General features: G+C 40.1%; 1 protein-coding gene across 1 annotated transcript; it reads left to right on the top strand.

Annotated features, from left to right (window-relative positions):
- The first annotated feature begins 3,173 nt into the window (after positions 1–3,173).
- LOC128866999 (neurogenic differentiation factor 1) lies at positions 3,174–3,977 on the top strand. The gene has a single exon (XM_054108089.1). It carries the CDS (start codon positions 3,174–3,176, stop codon positions 3,975–3,977), a length of 804 nt encoding a protein of 267 aa, XP_053964064.1.
- The last annotated feature ends 13,011 nt before the right edge of the window (positions 3,978–16,988 follow it).

Raw genomic sequence — 16,988 nt, forward strand, 5'->3', positions numbered from 1 at the left:
ACGACTTTGACGTGCTCTTTTCCGTCTGGCCTCGCCTTTAGCACGATATTCGCTTGATTGGTCGGTTGTTTCAGGGTCGTAAGCATAAATCCAAGTCTCATCTCCCGTAATGATGCATTTGAGGTTGTCCTGATAGTCTGAAAGCATTGTTTCACACACATCAACGCGACGACTTTTTTCCAAGAAATTGAGAGTTTTCGGTACCAAACGAGATTTGACTTTTCGTAGGCCCAAATGGTCTTTCAAAATGGTTTTCACAAATCCTTCTGATATTCCCATCATATCAGTAAGGTATTTAACAGTCAACCGACGATTTTTGAGCCCTAACTCCTCCACTTTATTGACGTGTTGGTCATCTGTTGACGTCGATGGTCGTCCGGAGCGCTCCAAGTCATCAACACGTTCTCGACCCTCTGTGAAGTCTTTGTACCACTTATAAACATTTTTCTGCGACATGGTCGAATCACCAAATGCCTTCTGCAACATGCTAAACGTTTCCGCACCCGAAATTTCATTTCGCAAACAAAATTTGATGGCGCTTCTCTGCTCAATCAAATCAGGCATTGTAAAAACGAAAAATGCACTCTTGGTCGTTTGGTAAACACAAGCGTAAATATATTACTGATAATGACATTCACATGAAAGTTGGCCCAGATGTTATCAACAGTGCTTCCAACTCACGAAAAAAATAACTAGAGCGAAATTTTAATCCTGTGAAGTTTGACAGATAAATTCACCTTACTTTTTGCCCACAAGTTTATATTATATCTTTTATACTTCATGAATAATCGCGATTCCTTTTTTCTGACACATACAGGGTTTGATTGAAAAGTAATGAGCCTTCCCACGCGGAGTGTCTGCCAAGCGATTAACCGAATCGGCTGGTAGGGGAAAATGATCGTTGGACCTTCAGTTTACACTAGAAACCGGTCCCAGTTCGCTGGCAACAGAGGTGCAGTCAACATCGCTCCGCGCGTGTAAGCTGTTTTAAAAGTGTGTTAGGATTTTGCAGTGGCAAAATTGCAGCGATCGTTTGAGCAACGTTACTCGATCAAATTTTGCGTAAAGCTAAACAAAACAAGTACCGAAACCATTGGGCTACTCAAGGAGACTTACGGGGACCAATCTCTGTCCAGTGCCCAGGTGAAACGGTGGCACAAGTCGTTCAAGGAAGGGCGGGAGGACGTCGAAGACGAACAGCGATCTGGAAGGCCTTCGACTCCATCGAGGCGATCCAAAAACCTGTGACAGCCGAATTGAACGCGATTCCGGCGGATGAGTTTAAAAAATGTTTCCTTCAGTGGAAGGACCGCTACCAGCGGTGTATTGACGCTCAAGGGTTCTATTTTGAAGAATATTAGTTGTATAAGCCAAAAGGTTTAATAAAACCGCTTAAAAAAATAAGGCTCATTACTTTTCAATCAAACCCTGTACTGTACGTTAAAAATTTAGAATACAATCTCTACCACAAATTTCTTTTGCATAAATCAGACTGCAAAACTGCATTGATAACGATTTTTTTTAATTGGACCTAAATAAATACACAACCAAGCTTTCCTAATTCTAAGATTTGGCCCATTCATATATGAGATCCATCAAAGCTCTCGATTAGCATTAGGAATCTCACAGTTTTTTACTCACAATCATTTTAAGCTGCTGGTTTTTAAGTTACTGTTCCAAAGGCATGTAGGTGTACCTTCCATGAGAAATTTTCTGAAAAAACCGGTTGATAGCTTGAGCTTAAAACTGACTAACCAACTTTGTTGATGGAGTGCTTGACACTCTTCTTCACAGCAAATATCCACTCAGGTTTACTTACTCAACGCAACACAGCGAAATGAAAACTTTCACTGTCAAGTTCACAGGTCACCGCATTACAGCGCAAAAAATATAAGTGTAAGTGCCATACAACTTTCCAACACAGCGCAACGAAGACCAAAACGCAGCAGTTAAAATAGAGCAGAGAATCGTCCTAATAAAAAGCATAGAAGCAAACCGCAAAAGATAAAAACTGCCGAGCAAGGAGCAAAAGGGAATTGTGCACTATAACAACGGCAAATACAACCGCATAGAACTTCAGTATAGGTAACAGCAATAACAACTACAAAACATGCAACGCTGCGGGAGATGCAACGAGAATTCGAGGTTGAGAGTGCCTGCCTTAGTAGTGCCGCAAGGAACAACCAACTATTCGACGTTCAGCGCGGCCAAGGGATACCAGTAACATCATTACCTGCCGTAGAAGTGGCGGCAGCAGTAAGGATAACGGCAATTTCAGCGCGCGTGTGAGAGCCTTAAAGTGGCGCATATGCCGCATTGAGTACAACATATGGCTGAAGAGCTGAAGCGACTGAACGTTGACATAAAAAAATTTTTTTTTTTTCGATTTTTTTTCATAAATTTTTGTTGTTGATTTTTCTCCCCACCCATGTTTGCGTTGTCTGCGGTGCAGCGACTAGTGTGCCACAAACCGTGAAAGTCACAAATTATACGATCACATTCCTTGATAGTGGCAATTTAATAACGGAGGAGCAGCGCAAAGGCCGAGCAGCGTAGCAAAGCGGCACAGGTTAGACGAAGGTTGCGCTGCTTGCGAGTGTATGCGTGCGTGTGTGGGTGCGCGTGTGCGCAGGACAACCCTTAAGTCACGTGTAGGAAAACAAGGAAAGCTACACAATAACAACGATGTTACGACGTGTGGCACTGATCCTGCCGCTACTGATATGTTAATAGTGATGATCCTTAAATTAACTGTTTAACATTCGTGCTATCGTTTTTATTTTATTTTTATTTTTTGCCTATGTTTTCATTTCTTTCCCCGCTTTGTTTCTCCACTGTGCGGCTAACGCTTGTGCTTTGAAATCTTCCCTCTTTGCGACCATATGGTCAACGCCACTTCAGTGAGGGATGTCTGCCGCGCGCGCTCGTGTCACTCGCGTGCCAGTTGGTCAAAATTCTACTAGCAAACCATCAACGGGGATTCCGTTGACCAAATGGCAGCAGCAGAAGCGCCAGTAACCAGCAGTTGAGCAGTTGAGCGGTTGAACAGTTGGCCCTTTTGGCATTTCGGCAACTCAGTCTGCATGCGCTAGAGCGCTTCAATGGCGCTAGTGACTGCGACGAGCGAACAGTTCTTATTAGCACGCAGTGAAGTGAGGATCTTTCCATAGAATATGAACTTGAACGTCGATTCTTTGCAACTACAGCAAAAGTTTTTAGAACATCAAACTCAACAACAACAACAACACCCAATTCATACACCTCCAACGTCTTTCAGCGATCTTTCGTATGCTTCCTCTGAGGAGGATGGTTCACAACGCTACGCAAGCAGCCCCAGCTATACGCTGTCCATCATCAGCAATGCAGATAGCCATATCGACGTAGGTAGCCACATAGAGAACTGTATGGGGCTGAGTGATTGGCCTTCAATGTTGAACTACACGCGTAATCACTCTCTGCAACCGCTTTCCCATGCGGAGTCATTCTACCACTGCTACAATTACCATACGGCACAAGAGCAGCTCCACCCTCAACACAATACCAGCATCACTTCCTGCGCAGAAACCGGCTCTACAAGCACGACGTCCAGCAGCCAGCTTGATTCACCTTTTTCAGCAAAAGCTGCCAGATCTAATAAACATTCCGGCAGCCAACAGCGTAAAGACGCGCAGCCGAAGAAAGCAGAGGCTGCCTTAAAACAACCGAGTCTCAACGTGCTTAAGCGCCGGCGACAAGCAGCCAATGCACGCGAACGTAAACGCATGAACGGACTAAACGAAGCCTTCGACAGGCTGCGTGAAGTAGTGCCCGCACCCACCATTGATCAGAAGCTGTCTAAATTTGAGACGCTGCAGATGGCACAGACCTACATAGCCGCACTTTGTGAGATGCTGGAAAATGGTATCAATACAGCCAACAACATGATGACCCGACGCGCTGAGCAACTGAAATTTGAAGCAGACATCCGATTGCAGTAGAATCGACAGCCAATTAAGGGAAATACAGAGAAGGAAGTACGTGGCTGTGTGCTGTGCAGTTCTAAACCAAAGTAAACGTTGTGCGTGGCAGGAGTGACCGCCATTCGCCTTTTAGTATTAAGTGAAATAATTTCTTACGAATTAATAAGTGCTTTTAATTAAAACGGAAATAAAGATTTGTGATTTTGTGTAGGAATATAATGAAAGAAAATATAAATTCGCAATTGATCTCTCTCTGTCTCTCTCTCTCTCTCTCTCTCTCTACGCGCCTCGTTGCATCGTTCAGTCAGCCGTTAGTTCTGTGAGCTCATAAATTTAACTCATGTGAATTCCTGCATTGCTGTGGGTAGTACTGCGCTCCCCTTCGCCACCAACACTTAGTTGCTGTTGCCTTGCGCAATCGAAGCAATTTCCTGCTAATTAAATTATTTATGCGCGCTCACTCATTAAAGACTTTTCCTTCTTATGCTAAGATACCATCAGGTGTGATTACGGCGGATGGAAGAGCTAACTATGGGTGTGGATAAGAGAAAAAACATATCCATAAGCGAACAAATATGGCAGCGCTCGGCTCGGGCTAAATCGATATTTTACTATTGTATAATATTCTTAGGAGAAATTTTAAATTAAAAAACAAGTGGCTTCATCACTTATGCAAGGTGGTCCATATTATATCTATACTAATATTATAAAGAGGAAAACTTTGTTTGTTAGTTTGTTTGTTTGTTTGTTTGTTTGTAACGAATAGGCTCAAAAACTACTGGACCGATTTTAAAAATTCTTTCACCATTCGAAAACTACATTATCCACGAGTAACATGGATTACATTTTATTTTGGAAAAAAATAGGGTTCCGTAAGATATTTGGATTTTTCGGACACAAACTGAAAAAAATCTTATATATAAAATAAAGTCAACTTTTTGTGTGTGTTCGCTAACCGGCCGTGTCTGCACCGAATTAAACCAAACTTACACACATTGTTAAGAAGGTATTGAAGATGGTTTCCGTATAGTTTGGATACCTATTGGTGGATAGGGCTCGAGATATAGGTCAAAACGTGGACCCGGGTAACCTTCGGATGTGTATGTACAATATGGGTATCAAATTGAAGCTGTTGGTGAATGCTTTAGTACAGAGTATTTTTCATGCCGCTCTGTGACTGGGGTCTCAAGATATAGGTCAAAACGTGGACCCGGGTAACCTTCGGTTGTGTATGTACAATATGGGTATCAAATGAAAGCTGTTGATAAGTGCTTTAATACGGGGTAATTTTCATACCTATTGATGACTAGGGTCCGGAAATATATGCCAAAACGTGGACCCGCCGTGTCTTTGCACCGAATTAAACCAAACTTACACACATTGTTAAGTAAGTATTGAAAATGGGTTTCGTAAAGTTTGGATGTAATTCGGAGCACTGGCAACGGGTACAGCGTTCTTTTGAGCCAGCCATAATGTCGTTTACCTTTGTAACGCTTGGGGCGGAACTGAACTGTCAAGTTGACAGTGTGAGTTACAATGTGTCAATATTTCTTTCTGATTTGGATGCCATAAGGAAAAAACGTAAGTGCATCATGTAAAAATTGTTTGTGAATTTTTTTGGAGTGGATTTTGGAACAGTGAATAATTTCTTACGAAATTTGAGAATTTAATGTGAAATCCGAATGAAATTATGTGTTCGTGGAAAAAACAATTTTTTTCGTTTCTTTTTTTTTGAAAAATATAAATGGATAATGGTTAAAAAAGCTCCAATGCTTAATAAAACATATAAATTGAAAAGAAAAATTCATGGATGATCAGGAAAAAAGACGATTGTTTATTCATATGCGTTGATTTGAAATTTAAAAACAATCTTCTTTTTTCCTGATTTTCAATTTATATTTTATATTTACTCAAAACCAAATAGAAGAACAAAAAATATTGTTTATGCCAAAGCGCTTGAATAAAGAATAAATAAATAAATAATATGAAAACCATATATTTTCTGTTCTAAACCATATCTATTCTATTTTAGTGTGCCCAGCGAAGGGGGCCGGGTTTTCTAGTATGTATATAATATAGGAAAACATCGGTTCGAATCTCGGTGAAACACCAAAATTAAGAAAAAGATTTTTCTAATAGCGGTCGCCCCTTGGCAGGCAGTGTATACCTGCCGTTCAGAGTCGGCTTGAAATTGTAGGTCCCTCCATTTGTGGAACAACATCAAGACGCACACCACAAATGGGAGGAGGAGCTCTGTCAAACACCCAAAAAGGGTGTACGCGCCAATTATATATTGGGTAGTCGAAAAAGTATTTTCGTATTTCTAATCAAACTTCAACTCATTTTTTATAATGAACTTTATTAAACCAAATATGTACCATTTTGGTCGACCACCTTTTGCCATTTCTTTTTCTAGAGACATTATTCCATCAGTGTAAAACTTTTGTGGTTTCTCGGCGAAAAACTGCGACAAGTAATTTTCACAGGCTTCTCTTGAAACCAACTTTACTCCATTAAGGGAGTTCTGCATTGACCGAAACAAATGGTAGTCCGATGGTGCAAGGTCAGGTCTAAATGGTGGATGCATCAAAACTTCCCAGCCATAAAACTCTCCCAGTTTTTGACGAGTCATCAAAGATGTGTGTGGCCTAGTGATCTTTTTCGCACATTACTGTCGTATTTGATCCACTTTTTGTCTCCTGTTACCATTCGGTTTTATTAATGAGGTTGCCCAAGCTGACTTCGCAGTAGCCCATACAGTTGACCCAGTTTTGCAAGACCTTGAAGACAGTTTCTGGTTCTATCTCCCGAATAGCTTGCTCGGTATTCACCTCAGGCGCGCCTAGGCGCCTCAATCGTTAATGAATTATTTGCAAAAAATTGGTCCTTCATGTACCCCTCCTCCAACACATACGACTTACTATTTCCCCTGAAATTTTCGAACTCCTAAATCCCTAAGCAATTTATGTTTAGTTTATGTCGTTCCTTTTTGCCTATTATTTTTTCATTCCATAAAAATACACGCAGACCCCCGTAACCGAATGCCTGTAGTTGGTAGCCGAATATCTAGGTTCAAAGAAGCGGGCATGAAACTTCCAAAGATAGAAAAAGTTTTTTTCTAATGGCGATCGCTCCTCGATAGGCACTGTCATGAAAATACTCCTCATAAAAACCATCTACCGTTTGGAGGCGGCTAAAATCTGTAAGTAGAGGAGTAGCTCGGCCAAACAAGCAATGGTGGATGTATGAGCCAATTATAGGTAATTTTAAGTCCCACTATTTGACGCTTCATATTCACACACAACTGAAGAGGCCAAACAAAACACAGCAAAATAACTTTTTTCTTTGCGTGTGACATTTTATACCTTGACAACGAGCATAAACTTTAAATTGTTAAGTATCTCCTAAATTATCGATCACTACAGCCATCTACCGAGAAAATAATGGATTTATTTTTCCCCAAACTAATACAAAAACACAATTCTCTAAAGGTGTTGCGCACGCGTTAAGGGTAACGGTGGTCTAGAGCTCGAAAATTTAGGGTATTTTCAGGAACAATTTTTTACAATAAAAAAATGAAAAACGATATTTAAATTTTTTAAGCTTTTTATTGGACTTCTTTTACGTACAAAAAAGGAAAAAAAAATTTTGTTTACTTTAAAAAATAAAAAAAATGGCGCTGAAGTAGACCCTCCCAAAAAATTGGACCTGAACGGTGTTGCCCATTTTGGCTCTTATATTTATGTGAAACACAAAAACCAACAAAATTATTAATCAGTATGACTGTAGCTACTGTCCCGTACTAGAATAAAAAAAAAATTGCTTTGAACACTCTAAAACCGGTTTTTTTTAGTTTTTTTTTTTTATATACGAAATAATTGAAATAATAATATGATTCTAGTACGGGCGTTACTATTGTTGTTGTGAACAACATATTAAAATTTCAGACGATTCGGTTGTATAATTTTTTGTTTTGACAACACCAGCCCGATAAAAGTCGTTTCGAGATAAATGAGTTTAAAGTTTTGAGACCGGGCGCGTGAGGAATCTGACTCTGCCTGCTAAACCAGATGTAGAATCGAAAATACTTGGAATATCCTTCCAAAAAGTTTACAGTAAATTCTTAAAAGCCTATACTTTTGAAATATCAAAAAAAAATAGATTTTTGGAAAATTCTAGACCACTGGGACCCCAGAAATCTGAACAGATGTTGTAAATAAAGCTTTTCTTACGTCAAAAAGGGAGATTTTCTGTATGAAAATGCTACTAATAACTGCTTAAAGATTTGATTAAAATCTGTCACTAAAAACAAGCATGAATAAATTTATTTCAATCTCACTTTGCTGAGACTGCCATGGGCGATTGAATGTGAAAGCGGCTATTGATTAGATAGAATTTACCAATGCTTTTTACTGTTTCAAAGCGTTTTCAAAGACTTCATGGCGACCATATTTCAGTGGAGAATAAATTGTAACAATTGTGCGGCAATTGTAACTCCGTTGATGTAAAAGACTGGCGAAGATCCAAAACAGCGCAATGCTGAGAAATTAAGCTTGAATGCGAAGGTGTATCGCGAACATAAAAAGAACGCCTAAAATACACAAAAAATCGAATTTCAACTTATTGCAAAAAATTGGGATGTGAAAATTGATCAAATATTTACCTGTGCCAAGTCACAGGAACTGTAGTTTAGTTGAGCAAATATAATATACTTCATCTTAAATAAATGATGCTGTTTGCAACAGCTCGCCTTACAATGCTCGACAATATTTTCATTACAAAATAATAAACTTTCTAAAATGGTGTAATTAAGTATCGAAGTGCATATTGTATATTTTTCAATACCAGCTACCACTTCCTCACATCCCCTCATTTGCCATCGATCATTGCGCTTATTTAACTTGCTACTCGACAATCAAATTAAATTAGTCAATCAATCAAGCCATCCAAAAGCATGCAATAAAGAAAACAAGAACAAAAAAAAACCAACACAGCAAAAACAGTAATTAGTGCGACGTCGAGACTACTCGAACAGGGAGCATTCAATTAACCACCCAAAGCAAGCACAGTGAAGTATGCAGTACCTACTTTCAATGCGCTTACCACCCTCAACAAGTAGGGAACAAATAAAACGCGTCGAATAAAAGTTTCAATTCTCCAAATGAGCCAATGAAGCGTAACGCCCACATGGCGAATAGGTAGAAAGCAACATTCACTCAACTTACCCTTTAGCCTGTGCCGTTGATCGGGTTACCCTTGAGACAGTTTATCGTGTGAAGTGTAATCGAATTAAAAACTTTAAACAATTACCATTAAGCTTTGAAACAAGCAAGAGTTTTAAAATAATCAAAAGTGTTGGCGAAAGCAAAAAAAAAATGTTCAAAGTCATTTAAACATTTCAATTCTAACTATTTTTTATTATTTGTCTTGGAATGGATTGATCTTTGCAGGCTATGTTAATAATTACTAAGATAAAAAAGATTTAAGACGGTTGATCAAGTATTGAAAAACAAATTGAAATCTGTACATGCCCTAGAAAACGGAGCATTCGCCCCTTAATTAGGTATCCAGAAGTCAGTTTTCAAGGTTTCATAATGTTGAAGTTTCCTTTTAGGAACATCAAATTGAATTTGATAAATAAAGCGCATCTGTACTTTACCAGGTAGCCTTATGTGCACTACTAATATCTAAACTCGTTGGGAACACCGTCTTACTGGGTTGTGTACCCTGATATAAAGATTACGACGGCAACAAGCCGGCAGCCTACTCAGCGAAATTAAACGCTACAACAAATCGAAGAATGAAGAAGGATACGGAGTTTAGCAAAAACTGGGAAGGCGCAGAATTTATATGACGGATGGAATGACATTCCAAGACAGTGGGCGGCATAAAAATGTATCTTTCCTTATACTTATCCTCCCGCTAAGTCATTAAGTAGATTCCTAAATCTTGGTAGAAGCTCCTCACTTTACGGAATGTTGTAGCCAATTGTCTGTCATTTTTGCGATCGAGGCGATGAAACACCACAACGCATTCTCCGCAACTGTGCAACTCTCGCAAGAGTCTAGGAGGGGTGACTCTAAATCCATTGGTGATAAGGAACAAAATGCCCAAGAAAGTGCTTCAATTCAATTATAGGCTCTCAATTAAGTGCAATAGATCATGTCGGAGGTGCAGACAGCGTACTGTGTTTCCATAAAACTAACCAAGTACAGGGTTGCCCATATTCGATGGACCCGACAGATTTCGATGACTCTTTAGGCCCATTCCAATCGACGAGCCTTGTCCGCAGGCAACAATTTTTGCGTCAATTGAATCTTATGCGGGAATAAATGCAAATCAATGCGGATAATTCGTTGTAAAGTGGTCCGAGCAATGCCCAACTGCTGAGAACGGCGTTTTGGGATGTCCTTTGCGACGCCTTGGTCGGTTTTGATTTGGCCTCTTTGGATTAGAAAGAGCATCACCATTCGAAAACCTTTCATACAAACGTTTAATGGTGTTCTTAGAAGGCGCACTTTTCACGTTATTTAATTTTCTATACGCACGTTGAGTTTTCACAATTGACTTCTGTTGTTGAATGTAAATTTCAACAATTTGGGAGCGCTTGCGTGGCGTGTACTGTTCCATGGTAAAAATCGGCTTGGAGTGACGCTTCCAACGCGGTATGTCATTAAGCGATCTGACGTCTCTGTCAAAAGATGCAGGGTTGTCAGATGGGTCCGTCGAATATTGGCATGTAGTATGAGTTAGGTTGGGTTAGGTTACCATTTTTTTAGGGCATATTTCTACTGGCTCGTAATTAAAGTATGTATCTTATGATACTACTGAAAAATTACAACTTCAATAGTTGGCACTCACATGTCGAGACCCGAGTCCGCTTCCTGTTTTTTGGTGGCGAACATTTTTCGTCTTGTTCTTGTTAAACTTCAGGTGCGTTCATTAATCTCGCCTATTTTATTGTATATTTTAGGAAAGGCAGCATAAAAGCAACGCTTTTCAAGGCCGAAGATTGTGCCCGATCCGGATGATCTCCTTTGGTGCCAAGTAGTGCGCGCTGTCAAAAGCATTTTTGAAATCGATGAAGAGACTGGTGTGTGTATCGACTAAACTTGTATTTTAGGTATTGTGTAAGATTTGGCATATTCCTATTTCCGGCAAACCCAACTGTAAAAGTCCAATTTGGTCAATTATGATGCTAGAGTCCATTTCTAACACAAAACACGTGGTAAAAACTTGCAAAACTAGGAAAACTAATTCAGCAAACGTTGCAATCGAATGCAGAAACATCTTTATGACAGACTTAAATTATGGTCATTACGCAAAAAATGCTTTCGCCTGATCAAATTCTACATTAAAGTTGATGCATGCACCACCTTACAAGCCTTCAGATAGCCATATTTGAATACACCGGCCGACAGCTGCTTTACTGTACTTTAGTGGCTATATTAATTATTCACCTTAGCCTGAACATAAATTTCGTCGTAGGCGACCCCAGTTGGTCGGGGTACTCCCATTCTCTGTAATTATCGCTACCATCACCGTTGAGTAGGGTAGAGTGATCGACCCTCTGTGGCACTCGTACATACTAGAAATCTCTCCGAGCAATAGATATTGTTGTGCTTTGATCTCGGTTCCTAATCGCTGTTCTCACACTAGAATTTCAACCGATCTCGGTCTTACAATAATGACTCAGATGTTGAGGCGAGTTCCGCCGAAACTTCTATTTTCATTGATCGATTACAGTCTTCATTAGTGATTACACTTTTTTGGGTGTTTGGCCGAGCCCTTCCTGCTATTTGTGGAGTGCGATTTGATGTTGCGAACGGCAATTTTTTTTATGACAAGCTTTGTCATGACAGAATAACACTCGGAGGTTTGCCATTCTCCGCCGAGGGGCAACCGTTATTAGAAAAAGCTTTTTCTATCATTTTGGTGTTTCATGCACGGAAATTCGAATAAGAATACTGGTAGTCGCGCACCAACCCATTCGACTACAGCAACCGCCTTTAATGAGTACTTTAGTGATAAGGGCTCATTCACGTGCAATCTTAGAGAGCTGGCGGCTTGGCAGTTCAGCAGCTGTGGGCACTTGAATTTCGGATCATCCGAAAATAAAAGAAACCTCCAGTCATGCAACTGGGAATTTACTAAGTACTTAGTACTTAGAGAATCAGCAATTTGTTCAGCCGGTAACAGATGGAACTAAAACATCTCCGAATAAACTTAGCCGTAATAGGCCGTGAGGTAAAGTAGGTACCAATGATCGTCGTTCATTTCATAGGGTAACGTATAAGGTGACATAGAAAGACGTGAAAGGCGAAAAGTACTTTCATGAAGTATTTGTTTTATTCCACCGGATTGTGCTCCGTGCTCAGTGCTCGCAACTCACTTCTGCGCTGTCTAAGAAAGAAATTTACTACCACTCTGTTAGGCCTTTCTAGGAAGCACTTGATTATTTTGCAGGTTTCAGGACTGCACCAAAATTTCTCATGAGGTTTATTACTGAGAGGTTTGATGCTTCCAGCTGTTCCCGCTACATTACTTGGACCTAAAATTAGCTCCGATCCAACTCGACATTTCTGGGAACGACAGTTCGCTAATTCAGCAGCCAGTTGTTGCTTTGAACACCACATTGTTCCGGCACCCTCATACGAACGAACTCATTCCATCTTGCCTTAACTTACATTTCTGGACAATTTCGAAGATTATCGCATGGTTTTGAAGGCCTGAGAGCAGCTTGGCTGTGACTACAGACCCTAATTTTAAGTTATCGCTACCTTTTGCTATCCAGCTATCCAGTCTGCTACTTTAACTAGTGCAATGACTTCCGATTGAAGGACATCATTATCATACCTAAAGCAATACAGCATCTGAAGTTACCGGCCAAATGTCAGCCCACTCCCGTACAATTTTCAGTCTTGTAGACGCTAGTATAGAAAATTCTTATCGAGTTCTTAAATTATAAATGTACAAAATTTCAAGCTGTCCCAAACACCACTCAAGGACCCTAAAAAGGAAACATGCAGCACACTTTACATTTACTTTCACTGCACACTTAAAATCCTCCGTGCGCGGCAACATTCTATTCATATCCATCTACTCGTGCAGAGAACTTTATTTCCTAGATATTTAACTTTTTTACACTGACATCTAAAATAATTTAAAATTATTTACCCTCGCTGCTTACGGTGTTGCCTGTGGTGCGTATGCACTGGAGTGTAACCAGTAACGGCGTCAGGTACGTTGGCAAATAGGGTGTGCCACCCTCGTGCCATTCATGAATTACTGCCACCACAAAGTATTTTAATGTAAGGTCTGGAAAATGTAATTTGTAAGCAAGGGTTGATGGTACCGGCTGAGCACTAAAAATAAATAAATTCCGACACACTGTCTAACGAGTGTTAGTTACAAAATTTACTCACTTTTCCTATGCACCCGCAAAGTCAGTGTTTGTTGCTCTCGTACTTAGTTTTTTTTCTCTGCATTTTCCTCCGCAAGCACTTTCACATTGTGGCTGCTTAGCTTTTGAATTAACGTCCACAAAGTGCCAACTTACTGGCTTTCAGCTCACGCACCAACAACTACACTTTTTCTTGCATTTAAGTTGAATGAAATTTTTGTTTCTTTCTTTATTCTATTCAAGTGTGCTTAAGGTATACGAGTATACATTTTTTTAGGTTTTCTCCCCTGCTGATTAAGGTGCGGAAAGTGCAATGGAAACTCAAGCAGATTCCACAACTAATTTTGTTGCGTACGCGTGTTCAGCCAGCTTTTTGCTTGTAAAAATGAAACAAACTTCAAGGATTATGGCTTGCGTTCACCGTTTGCACTTTGTTTGCTTCCCTAGGTGTAGTGTAGTCCTTAGTTTCCGGGCATTGATAAGCAGCTTCATTTGCCCCAACTAACTGCGGCGCACCTCATCCGTGTGCAGTTCAAATATTAACTTTTTTTACCTTCTCCTTTTGCTCCTTTACTCTTCACACCTAATTGAAAGAGTTGCGCGTGCATTTTTTATGATTTATAATAAAAGTTAGTCAGCTTCATCTGCTAATCCAACACTGCTTGCTGCTTTGCATATAAATACGCATAGATATCTGGATGTGTGCGCAGGATCGCAATTCGAAATTAGGAAGATGTGGTCGTAACTGACGCTTCGCGCCCAGGGTAGCCAAAATGCATGGAATCGAATAATGGGGCAGAAAAGTTATATAGAGAATATGGAGAACAAGAATTGCCAGTCGAGAATAACACTGTGGAACAAATTCAGGTTAGCAAAAATTAGGTCCATTCTGAGAGTGGTGGGTGAAAATAGAGGCGAAATTAGAAGACCCGTATCGCGCCGTTTTTTTATGTTAGTTCGAATTTTTTTTTAATCGGCCTTCGAAGTTCGAAATCGGAGCCGATTTTCGGTATATTGTTTCATAAGTACCACAAAAATTTTCGAAATCAATTTTTTCAAAAATTGTAATTGTTGCACAGGTCTCTAGCAATACTTTGGCTTTTACAGATTGAAAAAATATCAATTAGTCGACGAGTTATAGCCAAAAAACCATATAAACAATTTTGCTCCGATTTCGAACTTCGAAGGCCGATTAAAACAAAATTCGAACTAACATAAAAAAAACGGCGCGTTACGGGTCTTCTAATTTCGCCTCTATTTTCACCCGCCACTCTCAGAATGGACCTAATTTTTGCTAACCTGAATTTGTTCCACAGTGTAATGAAATGATAATATATTTACAGCTCATCCCAGACTATAAAGAATTTCGATAGCAATAAATCTTTTACCAAGATTTATAAAAAATCCACAAATTTTCATCGAAATTTCAAAACTTTTAATCAGACTTAAAAAAATTTTTTAGTATGAGAATTGCAAGTTGGAAGTGGATCTAAATTCTAGTAGATTTTTAATAAATTTCCCCCTGAAAGTTTGCCGATTTCATCCACATAACGAGTGAACTAAATTTTTTTTCCGGTGAAAATGCAAAACATCGTCGTTCAGCCTTTTGTCAGCAATATCATTCAGAAATGAAAAATATGTTGATGCTAGTCACATTTGTCGAGTCCTTCAAAGAGCAGGGTAGTGGCAAAGTAGGTATTCCAAAGTGTCCCTAGCGTTCGCTACATTGCATGTGTTACACGCATCAGTCTGTGTAATGTGGGGTGAGGCAGAGACAGCTTCAAACATTATTTGGCAACAGTTAATTGTAAAGCAGCGGCTGTCAATGGCGCACTCACAAGAATCCTGCCTAACATAGGAGGCCCGCAATGAGAGAGGAGACGACTCATATCGACTGTGATGGACTCCATCGTATTATATGCAGCCCCGATATGGGCTGAGGTTATACATAGCCATATGCGTGAGGTAGTTGGCACCGACAGACGCAGTGCACCACGAACTGCATGCGCTTATAGAACGGTATCAGACGACGCAATACGCGTTGTTGCTAGAAAGATGCCAATGGATATTCATGCGTGTATGGAGTAAAAGGAGTGAAACCGACGGTAGCAGAAAAGGCGGTAGAGAGAACGCGATCGACGGTCGAATTGCAAAGAAGACGGGATCAGTCAACCAAAGGCCGGTGGACTTACAAACTTATTCCAAATCTTGAAGGGTGGATGAATAGGAAGCATGGCGGTGTTGACTACTACCTAACTCAGATATTCACCGGACATGGCTGCTTCCTTGAATATCTACACCGTTTCCAGCTGGCCGACAGCCCGTTTTGCCCGAGTTTCTCGAATACAGTCGAGAGCGCAGAATATGTGGTCTTTCACTGCAAACGTTTCAGTGAAAAACGAGCAATGCTGAATATGTGCTCGACGATCACTAAATGGGATGCATTGATAATTCTGGGCAATAGTTTCACACTGGGCAACACCGACTTGAAGAAGCGTACATTGCAAAGAACCGTTAGCAAGAATAGAAATTCCATTCAAACTGAAGGCATGAAAGCAAAGAAAGCGAATTTAAGTACCTTTAGCAAATTATCGATTCCTCCTGATTCGATTCCTCCATTTTTCTGCAAAATTTGTAGAAGTTAACTTGCAAATTTCGCGGGCTACGTACGTTCGACTTTCGATTATTATTTTTTTAGCTGGTATAATCGTCTCGAAGATATGTTCACGGTTTTTGCAAGTTTAGTTAGTTTGTGAGAGTCATAAATAAGACACGTTTTTTGCGTGTTCGGCGATTTTCTGCTATCGAAAAAAATGGATCAAAGAAGTTGCATCGAATAGAATTAAGTGCTCCAAAACACTTTAAATGTTGGCAGTGACTTACGGTGAAAGTACTCTGAGTAAAAACAAAGTTTATCAAGTGGTATAAGCTTTTCACAGAAAGTCGAGATGATATGAATGACGACGCTCGCTCTGGACGACCCAGCCCATCAACAACCGATGAAAATGTTAAGAAAGTGAAGAAAATTGTTATGGACAATCGTCGAATGACAATTAGAGAAGTTGCTGAGGATCTCAGCATATCGGTTGGCTCATGCCACGTAATCTTTTCGGAAATTTCGGGCTTGAAGCGTGTGGCATCGTCATATAAGCATCGCTCAAGAAATGTTGAATGACCTCAACTATGATCCAAATTTGCTTCAAAGGATCACAACTGGTGATCGTCCCAATGGAAGAGTCCAGGAGAGCCAAGACCAAAAAAAGCACGCCAAGTTCGATTAAATGTCAAGGTTTGGTCCACTGTTTTCTGAGTTCTTCACTGAGTTCTTACCACAAGGACGTACGGTAAATATGGAGTATAACCTTGAAGTTATGCGCCGTTTGCGTGAAGCAATACGAAAAAACGCCCGGAATTGTGGAAAAAAATGCATGGCTTTTGCATCTTGATAATATCGCGCACTTCGTGATTCTTTCAGTCAATTTAATCGTCCAAACCGGGTCTGTAGGAGATGTGAAAACACCAGTGCATGCTCGTACAGCTCATATTGCAGAAAATATTGCTGCTGTGTGGCTGAAGAGCCGTCCACCTCAACTCGTCGTCGTGCCCAACAATTGCACCTCTCACGC

This window comes from Anastrepha ludens, chromosome 6 (genome assembly GCF_028408465.1).
Source record: "Anastrepha ludens isolate Willacy chromosome 6, idAnaLude1.1, whole genome shotgun sequence".
In the NCBI taxonomy this organism is placed as follows: domain Eukaryota; kingdom Metazoa; phylum Arthropoda; class Insecta; order Diptera; family Tephritidae; genus Anastrepha; species Anastrepha ludens.